This window comes from Pseudochaenichthys georgianus, chromosome 9 (genome assembly GCF_902827115.2).
Source record: "Pseudochaenichthys georgianus chromosome 9, fPseGeo1.2, whole genome shotgun sequence".
Taxonomy (NCBI): domain Eukaryota; kingdom Metazoa; phylum Chordata; class Actinopteri; order Perciformes; family Channichthyidae; genus Pseudochaenichthys; species Pseudochaenichthys georgianus.
The window spans coordinates 34,883,090-34,896,843 of NC_047511.1; the positions used below are offsets into that span (position 1 = coordinate 34,883,090).

The window sequence follows — 13,754 nt, forward strand, 5'->3', positions numbered from 1 at the left end:
ACATTTTTATTAAATGCTGCTAACAGACAGAGAAGTTGACCAAAAACAAAACATTCTTTGTTAAGGTTTAATATAAAATGTTGCATTGAGCACCACCTGAGTTTTGATTCATTTTGATATGTTTCAGGTTTTTTAATTAGCAAAAAGTAGAGAAAAACTACTAACGAGAGCTTGAAAGAAAGATTGATACTTTAAAAATATGAAAATGCACCTACCAGTATGGATCAGTTTATTTTGTTGTGTGTGAATGTGAAAGATATAGAATTTATAGTACTTTTCACCATGTTTAACAACAGAGCATTTAACAATAAAGTGTTTTTGTGTATAATAATAATAATAGATTTAATTTGTTAGCGCATTTATAGGTGCTCAAAGACGCTTTACAGATATAGTGAAGAGAAAATAAAATAAAGGAACAACAAATAAATATAAAGTTAAAGTCAAATAATACAAAAACATTCACACATTAAAAGCCAGATTGAAGAGGTGAGTTTTTGTAAGTTTTTTGAAGGTTTTTTGAAGGTGGTGGTATGTCTCAGCATGTGGACTATGTGTCCATAGTACTATTGTTGGCAGAGGTAGGAAGGGTCCATTCACTGCCTCACAGGTTGTGTCTGTCTATTGTAAATCCCAAAAAGATTCTAAATGGATAGGAATTAATCAAGTCCCTCATAGTTCCCGTTTTGATGTAGCTGTTTATTTTCTGGATTCACTGCAGCTTCACAAAACTGTCCACAGATGGCCGGCACATGGTACTAACTCTTCCCTCAGGTGTTTTATGTGATGTATAAAAAAGAGACCATTAGAGTCCAAGCCTGAACCAGACACACAACTGTGTGAGATACATTTTATTGCTCTGTAAAAATATATGGTGAAAGTTGTTTGAACTTCCTAGGGCCATTCACCTTATTAAGTAACTTTTTTTCCCTGTCTTTCTGTCGTTCTTTCTTTGTAAACCAGACATTGTGATAAGAAGGTGAGAAAGCTGATGTTTATCTCACATCTATCAGCTTGTTTTTCCTGTGAAAGTGTTATACAATGCATCACCGTGTTTTTCCTGTGAAAGTGTGTTATGCAATGCTGAAATAAAGCCAGTTGCAAATATTTTGAGACTCTGGCAGGACTCTGGCCTTGGGGATATGATGGAGATTTTTCAGGTATACTGGGTAGCAGAAGGATTATACTTGGTATGTGGGATGCTATATTGAACGCATAATACAGGTTTAAGGCAAGGCAATTTTATTTATATAGCACTTTTCAGCACCTGGCGATTCAAAGTGCTTTACAGATTAAAAGCAAACAACATTTAAGAACAAATACAGCACAAATACATTATTAAAAAGGCATTTAAAAACAGGCATAATAAGCAAAGGTAATGAAATAAATTAAATAAATAAACACAGCAGGTACAGAATACATGACTGAAAAGGCATAGCCTACTGTAGTGTGAGTATGGGAAGCTCAATTAAAAGCAGCGGCAAATAGGTGCGTTTTTAGTCGGGATTTAAAAATAGGAAGTGTTTTGGCGGACGTGCATGATTTAGGCAGTTTGTTCCAAATTGTTGGGGCATAATAACTAAAAGCTGCTTTTCCATGTTTAGTTATTCTCGGAACAGAGAGCAGACCCGACCCAAAAGACCTGAGACTCCTGGATGCTTCATAGTGATGGAGTAGGTCGTCTATATCAGTGATTCTCATTTTCAATAATGTACCCCCTTTGAAAAAAAAATTCAGCCAAGTACCCCCTGATCAGCACAAAAACAATTTGTTAGGGAAGAAATGCCTATTATAAAGAGGTACAGCACAGTGCTGCACCATCGGTGTCTGATTTATTAAAACAGCAACATTGTAACTGAGAAACACTTAAATGCTACATTTCAAATGTTTACAATCCATCACTAAATTCATGGCAAACCAATTTTAACATCATGCAATAACACTAAGACGACATTAGTTGCATTGAACTGATCTTTTTAATAAGTTGTACTTATAATTTAGTGAGAAACATGGGCTTGTGCTTCACTGGGGAGCTTTGTCATTCTGACAGGGAGGCAACTGCAGTTATTACACTTCGCGTTTTGAAATATGTGTAACTCTGTTAATATAAAACCCACACTGCTCAAACTTCCTTACTTTTCCTAAAATTGGTATTTATTTTTTCATTAACATAAAAATAAATCTCACGTCCCCCCTGCAGTACTCCAACGTACCCCTAGGGGTCCGCGTACCCCCATTTGAGAACCACTGGTCTATATACCTCGGTCCTAAGCCATTTAGTGATTTAAAAACTAGCAGTAGTATTTTAAAATCAATTATTTGGCAGACTGGAAGCCAGTGTAATGATCTCAGAACCAGAGTGATGTGATCCACTTTTCTAGTGTCAGTGAGGACTCGAGCAGCAGCGTTCTGAATCAGCTGCAGCTTTCTGATCGATTTTTTAGTGAGCCCATGTGAATACACTATTGCAGTAGTCGAGTCTACTGAAAATAAAAGCATGGACAAGTTTTTCTAAATCCTGTTGCGACATTAGTTTTTTAATCCTTGATATATTCTTTAGGTGGTAGTATTGCAGACCTAATAACTGTTGTAATGTGACTGTTAAAATTCAGGTCTGAGTCCATCACTACACCCAGATTTCTTGCTTTGTGAGTTACTTTGTAGTCTGCCGACTGAAGCTCTGTGATTACTTTTAATCGGTCCTTCTTTGCTCCAAAAACAATTATCTCAGTTTTTTGTTTGTTTAATTGGAGAAAGTTCTGAGTCATCCAGTCAGTGATGTGCTCAATGCACTTGCTCAGTGTTCTAATCGGAGAATAGTCTCCCGGTGTAATTTTAAAATAAATCTGGGTGTCATCTGCATAGATGTGATTTCAGCCAGAGGTAGCATATAAATATTAAAAAGCAAAGGTCCTAAGATGGAGCCTTGAGGAACCCCGCATGACATATTTATCAGGGTTGATTTGTAATTGCCTGTTGAGACAAAGTTTGTTCTGTCCTTCAAGTAGGAGCTAAACCAGTTTAGAGCTGTTGCTGAAACTCCTACCCAGTTTTCAAGACGGTCTAACAATATGTTGTGGTCAACAGTATCAAAGGCAGCGCTGAGATCTAATAATACTAACACTGATATTCTGCCACTGTCTGTGTTCAAATGGATGTCATTTTTGCCTTTTTGTAAACCCGGTATGCCTCTTGTCTTGCAATATCATATGATGTTAAAAGCTTTGCCTTCCAGATTACTAACGTCCACATACATTTTTCATTGTACAGCTGAGTACCTGCTAAAACAAACAAACAATTTTATTTTATTACTTTTTATGGGTGGTAACAACATGTTGGCTTATCATTGTTAGATTTTGGCAAACATTATATTTCATATTTAAAGGCATTGATTCCCCAGTAATGTCTATGTAGTTGAAATAAGCGGTTGAATATGAATATGGCTAGCTGCTACATCTGGAGCTAAGTGAATCCTATGGACCTCAAAATAATGATTCAATAATAAAAATGGCAAAGATTTATCGAGACAATATCTTACAGAGCCATAATACATCAAACCTGATCTGATGTTAGAATTCCACCAGAGCCTCTGGCGGGACTGTGGGATACCTTGCAAGGCGGCTGAAGATAGAAAACACATGGTGAGAGCTGTTTGTCTCAGCTCTTTCAACCATGGTGGCAGGTTTGCACATGTTAGTCCATTAACTGAACATTGTGTACCTCACAATAATGCTTACAAGTTTCCAAATCCCAGTTAAGATATTTTCGAATAATTTCTTTAATTCATGGAAACCATTAGGTCTTGATATTTCATTGTGGCTTTCGGCTTCACTGCTATCACCTTGAAGAAACTTGAAATGTCTATCATTGCCTATTGCGAGGAACTGTTTTGAATATTTCTCCTTCTGTGTGTAAGATTTATACCACCATTGTAGGATCTGGGTTTGAATAGCTTTGCAAAGCATAAAGACTGGAAGCAGGGGAAAGTAGCCTGACAAACCTTCATTGCTGATTTTTGGCAAACCTTTCAATAGCAGTGACAACAGCAGTCCTTTTTAACAACCTGTTGAATCTTAGTACAGTGTTTCCCCTCTCTATACCTTTTGGTAACCCTCAAAGCAAACAGCATTAGGATTATCTTGAATTTTCAATAGTATTTTGCTTGCAATAATAACAGTAGATTATGTTTTCCCCTCTGGCTAAGGCTTGGTTATGCACTACAAGGAGGGGAAAGTAAGCTCAATATTAGTCATTTTTATTCATTGTGATTTTATTGGTCTCCCTTTGTTATCATGAAGAAAAAGGGAACTCAATTAACTGCTTTTAATCTACTTTACTCATGCAAGTGACCTGCTCAGACCTGTTGGATGTAATTAAATAATACTGCTGATTTATACTGGAAAAAGACCAGGCATATTTAAGCCTGCATGTTTCCATATCTTGATTATATATAGGTGGCAAGTGGGCAATAGTTTCTATCAAAATGAACCCTTGCCTTATTTGATTTATGCTCTAGGACGGCAGCCCAGTTCTGGTTTTTGGATACTGAGGTTTGCTTGGAAATAAAGTGAAGCCTTTAAATAGCAGTGCAAAGTATTGCTTTCCACTGCATAATAAGGAGCAAGTCTCCCTTTGGAAACACAACATCCTTATTAGAGAACAGCTGAGTGAATGGAGTGACTGCTCTGTTTCCTGCTTTGCTAACTTATGACCCGGCTGGTTCATTCTCTTAACAGTCATTTATGTTGTAAATGCACAACACAAGAACGTAACATGATCCACGTACACCAATCAAGAACAAAACTTTATTGTATAAGTACAAAAGCATTTCCCCTTAACCTACATACAATCTACCAAGGTGCTCACAGTCCAGTTTAGCACCCAAACATCAACAGTCATAAGGAAGAAAGATGTCAATAGGTAAAAACTTCATAAGAATGTAGTGGTAGTACTTTAAAAAAAACACAGTCATTTGTTAATACATATATTTCTCAAGCATGAAATTATAAGGCAAGGCAAGTTTATTTATATAGCACTTTTCAATGCAAGGCAATTCAAAGTGCTTTACAAAAAAAAATGAAAGACATTAAGCATTCAAAAAGAAAAGCTAATAAAATAAACATTAAGGAAAAATACATGGATAAAAGTTACAGTGCAGTCTAAAATATGAATAGTTCAATTAAACATTACAAATGATTCTTGTTATTAGATTTAAGTCACAATAATTCTAAGCTTGTTTAACAATTCCTGGTTATGGCTTTTACAGGGAAAAAAGAGTGTTTATAAAAAGAAAGCCGCTTTAATATGGCTGCTTTTAGATAGCTATGGTACAGTGAAGAATTTCGTGGGAAGGATTTACGACTATCATGTAAGCTTTAAACAAAAACGTTGACTTTAACGAATAACATGAACATGGAGTCATTTCACTAGCTTTTATTTTGAAGTTTGAAAAATGTTTTTTCCCAATTTCCTGACAACTTCCATGAATTCAAATGTTTTGGACGGAAAAATGTCTTATTACAAGTTTTCAAATATTATTTAAAAAAAAATAGGTATAACGCATACAATACTGTTAAAACTGGAGAGCTATAGACGTTAAGATCCAAATGTTCATCTCCTAAATGAATTAATGTAATTCTGTGTTTATGAAGTTGTGTTTCTCTCACTCGCACACAATCGTTCTCTACAATATAATACAATACATTTATTATGAAAAAAGAATGGCCCTTTTCCCCAAACACAGCTTATTTGGGAAATATCTAAACAGCTTTGAAGATTCTTTGTAAAAAACATTTGTGGCCGGAAGGTACTTTACTGGGGTGTTGGTATTTACAGAAAGCGCATATTTTGCTGTGTATCTCTCTCACACACTCACAGATGTTCTTTGCTAGTGTTATTTGTTTTGTCATTGGAGTTGACATTGGTGAGTCGGACATTCTCCTCCGTTGGCCTTTTCTGGTCATGATATTCTCCCTCCGTATGAAAGCCGACCATCAACTGGTAGATTATCACACCAACAATGGTGCCAATGAAAGGGGCGAAAACAGGTACAAGGAACCAGCCGTTTCTAACCCTACGGAGAGACAAATAAAAAGTCAATTATACAAGAAAAGTCCCTCTGTCCTGAAATAACAAGGTCAATAGATAATGAGCGTCTAATCTTTAAGAGTGTCACAAGTTCACATAAACACAATTATTAAAAATCTTTGAACTTACGTGAAAACCTCACTGCCCCACCCAGCCATAGCAGTGAAAATACGTGGTCCAAGATCTCTGGCAGGATTTACAGCATAGCCAGAGTTAAAGCCCATGGACAATCCAATGACCAGAACCACAAATCCCACAGTGAAGGCCTCCAACCCCTGGGGGATGGGGTTGTTGTGTGGATCCACAATTGCCAGAATGCAAACAATTAGTGCTGCTGTGCCGATTATCTATATAGCGGAGGGGAACATGTAAGAGGAGATTGTGAGTTGGACACCTGAGTTGTATAACCTATATTTGTCAAGTTTGAATTCAGTTTATGAGAGCTGTTTTCACATTTTAAATGGGTACCTGATCAAAGAAGCCATTGACAAGGGTGAGATGTTTTCCAGGGTATGTAGCAAAAATGCTAGCGGTGGCGCTAGGCCCAGTCACATTAAAACATCCAGGAATGTCCCACAGGGCATCTAAAAGTAGACAAACAAAAAAAGAAAAGCATAACACATTTTATATTTGAAATGTTGTATATTTCACATCTGTTTATATACTGTAAATGGTCGTAACAAGATTTATTTTTTAAATATCGCTCCATCTCTAAAGCCATCCCTTACCGTAGTACATGCCGAATATGATAGCTGCGCCGAAGTAAGCACCGATTGTCTGAAAGAGGAAGTACATGGGGAACTTTCTCCAGGGCTCTCTTCCGAGCAGGCACATGGCAAAGGTCACTGCTGGATTTAAATGCCCCCCTGCAAATGTACAGTGTGACAGTAGGTCAGTGCATTTTATAAACCAAACCTAAAGGCAACATCATTACCTAATTATATAAAAAAAATGCAGACTCCCAGAACTGTCTGAAAAGGGTTACATTTTTACATTATTCTGATTAGGGAGTTAATCTCATACAGCAAAAATAATACCAATTGAGTCATGTTCTTTAATTTGAATCATAATATTTAATTATATGTACCTGATATCTGGCCACAGACCAGAATGCCTAGCATGGCAGCAAAACCGAAGGCAAAGTTGACTGTGAGGAACATGCCATGGGAACCACTGCTCAACACCTGCTGGGCCACGGCACCACAGCCGAACATCTGAAGAGAGAATAAAAAAACAGGTTTATGCTTGGCTCCAAAAACGTCTTGTGCGTGCACATAATAGCTTAAGTAGTTTTCTTTGTTGGGACAAGTAATCTGATGATGTGATGGGTGCTGTGTGTGATATTGAGGTGTTATTTGAAAGAAATACAAAGGCCTTTTGAATGTCTAGTGCCCATTTTGCACACAAACCATGACCTAGTCTCAGACTTGTATAAAGAAAAAACATGAATACTGTACATTTAGTGCTTAGTCAGGACATCGAGGTCAAGCCAAGGACTGAAATTAGACAATGTGACGTTAATCAGTGAAACCGTTTAGAACAAAGACCCATTATATAAGCTCTTCTTAGAATTATATCAGCTCCATTGTGTTTGTAATGGCACACAAGAGTACAGTATGTCATTTCTACTGCTACTGCCCAGCTGATTTTTCTGGGAAGCGGAAAACACAGGTCGGTTTCTACTTGAGGGATGAGGGAAAAGAGAAAAACATATGTTTAAGGGCGACGTGACTAATTCTGTCAAATGAAGCAGGATTTAAGAACATGTTGCCTTTAGATGTTAGCTCTGCCAAACAGGTGCCATACTGTTTATTCTGCACACTGATTATCAGTGTGTGTGCTCATCGTATACATGTTTAGCAAGAGTAATATGTGTGGTCCATGTCTAGGCTTCTGCTCTGTAAGCCCCCTGATGAGGATGCTTTTCAGTCAGACCGCAGTACTCAAATGTTGAGGTCAGCTTGAGGGGAACCACACTCAGAAGGACTGGCGCCTGAGGGGAGTTCATCATCACTAGGCTCAGTATAAACTCTTTTCCAACCCTTATCCAGCCAGACATTATTGGAAAAATACTTCATAAATATTAGAATGTGCTTAGCTTACTTTTTTTTGGAGTGTGGGAGAAAGGCTTCCAGATGTTTTGCCATGATAGGCTTGTGTGATGTGACAATACAAATAAAAATACTCATGACTTTTCACTTCAGAGTTTTTTCTTAATGTCAGAGGCATCGGATTACAAAGATGGTCCATTAGCTAGTAAGAGCCAATTCACTTACTTGGATCACATTCCACTAGAAAGGTCTGAAGTAAGTCTCTGAATCTGTGAGCCAATCGTATTATCTTAACTCTGAAGTGCTCATTCACTAATGTGTGGTCCCTCTGTTGAATTATTCCAACAACTTGCTGTGTTGCTGCTATAATGTTATAGTTAGTTAACAGCACCCCACCACCTCCTCAGCCAACATTCAATTGGCTGCTTTAGCTTGCACGCATCCATGCAGCTACTCCCAGCTTTTAGCACAGCTGGGGACCTTATAAAAGAAAACCCCACAGTAGCCAGTCTACTAAAACACATATTTGGAAATTGTTTAGGAGCTGAAGGCAAAACAAAAAGAAATTGCTGGCCTGGAACCAATTTCTAAAACAGTACCTGTGTGATGATGAAGAGCCTTAAAACCCCCCTACGGCTACTCAAGGCACGGACATTGGTTTGAAGTGCACGTTGTGAAAGTGCATTGAGGGGGTTAACAAAACAGTCACAGTAAGATAACCAAAGACAATAACTGCCTATAGGTGACTTTCAAGGACATACTTTCAAAGCCCCTTTATAGTGACCTATACCGGACTAGACAAACCACTATGCTGACATCAGCCTGTAAGCACACAATGTCTTCAGCATGACCTGAGTTCAGAAACATCCTGTTTAATGCTCCGAACATGTTGCTAGGAGATAGGGAAACATGTCAAGAATGCCAAATCGTTCAAAGAGTTAAACACACCTACTGTACACACACCCTCACACACGTCAACTATCCTGATTTCCAAATGACTTGTTGAGTTTGTCCCTAGTAAAACAAATATTTTGGAGAGAGAGGATATTCAACATTGTTTATTTAAAAGTGAGAGAGAGAATATCTCTGATGGGAATTATGTCAGTCACGTCTGTGATGTGCTGCCTTTTATCCATGACTCTCCCAGTGCTGCCATCCACATGTGTCACCATTAAATTACTCTGCCACACCTTTCTGTCACATAACATACTAAATGTCTGACTAACAACAATAAGTAAATATGTTCAGTCCTTAGCTCTTATAAAGTAAGAAGTTTACCTTTGCACATCTGTGTTTATCTGTGTTTACAATGTATTCATTTATATTATTATATTGTGCTAATTGAAATTCGGTCTAAGGTGTAATGGAGGGAAATATGACATATCTTTTAAATAAATTGTAAGATTCACTTGGATTGTGTTTCAGAATAAAATGTTCACTTAAATTAAAAGTACCACGCTTCTATGCCTTTAGAAATGGCTTTGTTTATCCCTGAAAATGAGTCACTAAGATCACCACAGCCACACTTTACATTTAAACCATTACAAGAGCCTTTAGGTTGCCCACTAAGCTGGTGTATTTAAAGTATTTCAATTAAATGACACGTTTCTGCCAACACAGGGTTAGTAGAAACCATTGAAGAGTAGCCTTTGTTATCAGTGTAGATAACCTTGCCTATGGATCTCTTTTACTTAATTAACAAAGCAAGTGTCTGTTTATGCTACAGTGCAACAATGTTCATATGATTCTTTCAAACGAAAACAGCTTTTATATATTAATATGGCTAACTTAAACAATTACTGATGTTTGAAAGTGCAGTTTGCAACTTATTGTCTTTGATACTGACTTATTATTTAGCCTTGACATTATTATGCACTTTGACAACACACAAAAACCAAATTAAATAATAATAGGATGCCATGAGGTCTTGGATCCGGGACCACAGCTTCCAAGCAATTATAGGTGTCATCTTAAAACCTCCTTTGTCTACAAAGCATCAAGTCCTGAACAACCTGTTACTTACCTGATTGTTCTTAACTCAGTAAACTCAAGTTATACTCAGTTTGAAGTCTATCAATGGTTTATAAATGTCATGTTTATTTTGCAATCATTCAAACACGATACAATAAGAATGCTGTCATATGAAGGGTTATTGATCATATTGCAACATCAGAAGAAAATGGAATGGTAAATTAAAAAAGAAAACACTGAGAGAGGATAGAGTTCAGCTATTATAAATGTACATGTACAGAATGGTGATGGTGTAACCACTTCATTTAAAGCTTGATAGCTCTTTTAAAATGTCAATTTTCACAACAATCTATTTAAGATTTAGATGATACGGTGTAAGTGCCATGCAAACACACACACACACACACACACACACACACACACACACACACACACACACACACACACACACACACACACACACACACACACACACACACACACACACACACACACACACACACACACACACACACACACACACACACACACACACACACAATCACTTACCACAAGGATGAGGGTTCCAAGACATTCGGCCAGGGCCTGGCGCAGCAGCAGGTTTCGGATATGAAAGAACCGGGATAGTTTGTCCAAATACACCTTCTGTCTGCCCATGTTTTCTTTCTGGAGGCTGATAGGACTTTGAGAAGCGAGATGGATGTAGTTCTGAGTGACTGTGAAGCTGGGAAGACTGGGCTCCTCTTATATAGGCAAGACAGGCTTGGTTAGGCGCCCCACCCTCTGCCACACACCTCCCTTTATGTCACAGGGTGATTCAGATTCAGAGGTATTCTCACTGGTACACTTTCTCCCTCTCCCTCTCGCTCACTCACTCACACTCTCTCACACACACACTCACACTCACACACACTCACACACACACACACACACACACACACACACACACACACACACACACACACACACACACACACACACACACACACACACACACACACACACACACACACACACACACACACACACACACACACACACACACACACACACACACACACACACACACACACACACACACACACACACACACACTTTTCAAAACCATAGCTTCCCCAAGTGTAATCTGGTTATCTAGCAGCTACAAAAATATATTATTTGTGATGAGTCTTCTTTCTCAATCAATCTAAATTAGATTTTTTAAAAGGTGGTATGTGTATATTATATATATTTGATTTTGATGACATGCAATTAAGTTTACTTTGAATGTTATTTTGCACACTTAACAAATCTATTTGCCACCCTCAACATTTAGCATTAGATACTGAGTGCTCTCAATCTGCTAAATCATAAATTCAACTTTTCTATTATCTACTTTTTGTAGATTTGAGGTCAGTTCCTAAGAATAGTCTCCGATTATGCAATTGAGTAATATAGATAAACATAAGGAGAACCGCACTGCAAAATCCTCTTAACAGTAAATGGAGCCTTTATCAACCTTAATCCAACAATCTGCCTTTTACATCTTTTTTTTCATAATAACATAATTATTAGTCTAACTTTAACCCAAATTCCAGTCTTAAAATACCCCCTTTGAAATATGCCAGATGCCCCTAATTTCACATCATTATGAATATATGTTGGTCTTCATAAGAGTAGAAACAAAACACATACAGTAATGCTTATTTGTTTGCCCGGTTCATTCCCACCCGCTCACATAAATCTTTATCTTTTCCCTTTCTGTCCCTCACCTAATTTTCTCTGTCCTGTTCTTTTGTCCCCGTGTGAAACCTCATCACTACATATTATACCTTCTTTGTCTGCTTTCAAAAGAGGTGTGAGAACATTTGCAGTTTTGAAATCCCACAGATAGGCTACCCCTTTTCCACCATAGCGGTTCCAGGGCCAGATAGCGAACCAGTTTTTCCTGTTTCCACCGCAGCGAGTCCGGCTCTCGGCCCTTAAACCTGGTTTTCATTTGGAACCAAAAAACTGCTGGGCAAGAACCAATACCTATTCTGTAGTGGTGGTGGAATACATTATAATCCCGCATTTCCTTAACATTAAACCTCTGTGGGCATATCTGTATTTATACACGTGCCAAAGAGAGCTTTATTTAGTTTAGTTTTCAATTACAGAATATCCCTGCTGCCCAGGGCCGTCCCTGGCCAACTTGGGGCCCCAAGCGACATTGTGAGATGAGGCCCCGGCCCCCCCAACCGACAGGAGTGAAACATTTTTTGTGTGGAAACAAAGTAGGCTACTTTGCAAATAGGGGGGGGGGGTACGTGGAGGGGTACGTGGAGAACTGCGCGGAGAACTGCACACAGCAGCTGAGGCCCTCTGGGCGGGGCCCCCTGCGCAAGGCGGGGCCCCAGCCTGCATGATTGGCCGGTAGGGAGGGGCGGCCCTGCTGTTACCTATGAAAACTGCAGTAAGTGAAGATAACTTTAATATCTGTGGGAATATTCCACTTCACAGGCATGCAGAATGTTTTTTAATGAGAGCATGGGCATACCATAGTTCAGTTAAGGCCATAGTACGTCACATATTTCATAATTTAAGGACCCTGAGGCATTCTGAGTCAGTCTTAACACAAGCGTCAAACCTACATGAGTAATGAATGTTGCACAAACTTTCACAAAAAACTGTTTCAATGTAGTCTCAATTGAGAAGGATGGGGCTGAAGGAGGTGACTGGTTCATCAAAATGTTATTCCCATCTGTGTCATACAGGGATGTTAACTCGAATTTCGGTATAATAAATGTATGCAATCCAAATCGACGACAGTAATACATTTGATAATTTAACAAGAATTACATTCAACTTTGTGGTGCGTTAGGGTTTCTCAGCTTGACGGGGGTTGTCACTGCATACCAGTGCATACAGTGATAAGTAGAGGAAATAAGCATTATTTTGTATGAAACTTTTCAGTTATACTGCATTATCCCATTATCCTGTGGTGCATATATGTGGTCAAGTCCTAAATTCCTCTGGTATCGGCTCAAACATTTGAATGTACTAGTCATTATCTTGTAAAAAATGTTACCTGGCCAGGGTTGGCATCTTCTATAAAGATAGATTGAGGAGTGTGCTTTTATTTATTCTACTTTGCTTTTTTTCTTTCTGATTCAGTTAACCTATTCGGGCCTCCAGAAGGAAATGGCCAGAGGAGCTGCATTTTTGGGCCATATGGTTTTGAATCACTTTTCCTGGAATGGTTTGGCTCACAGGCAGGACAGTAAATCGGAAAGGGAAAAGAATGGTGGTACCCACAAACATAACGGAAAGCTATTGAACCAACATGAATTTCTATGCATTTCCAGAAATAGCAACTCAGTTTTCTTGTTTGATAAAGTTCCTTTTTTACAAGACTGAGGTCCTTAGGAAATTGCACTGATCATTGTTGTTTCTGTTTGTGAGTCATGTCCTTATGTCTACCAGATGTGTTTGTCTTCAGCAGGAGTGCCAGTTTGCCAGTTGTTTTCCATCAGAGGCTGGAAGACAGCTTGAGCACAGACAGGTGAAGATAGATTTATATTTCTCAGCCAGATTGAACATGGGGCGGGAGCATACTGCCTTGCGGGCAAAGATTAGGTTAGCAACAAGTACACACTGAAATTAAAAGGTCTCAAACACTTCACTGCA

General features: G+C 38.4%; 1 protein-coding gene across 1 annotated transcript; it reads right to left on the reverse strand.

Moving 5' to 3' along the window:
* Positions 1–4,788: 4,788 nt before the first annotated feature.
* On the reverse strand, positions 4,789–10,803 carry aqp3a (aquaporin 3a). Its single transcript, XM_034091411.2, has 6 exons — positions 10,656–10,803; positions 7,172–7,298; positions 6,813–6,950; positions 6,553–6,668; positions 6,214–6,431; positions 4,789–6,070 (listed from the first exon to the last, which is right to left on the reverse strand). Exons 1-6 carry the CDS (start codon positions 10,761–10,763, stop codon positions 5,869–5,871), a joined length of 909 nt encoding a protein of 302 aa, XP_033947302.1. The 5' UTR covers positions 10,764–10,803; the 3' UTR covers positions 4,789–5,868.
* Positions 10,804–13,754: the final 2,951 nt, after the last annotated feature.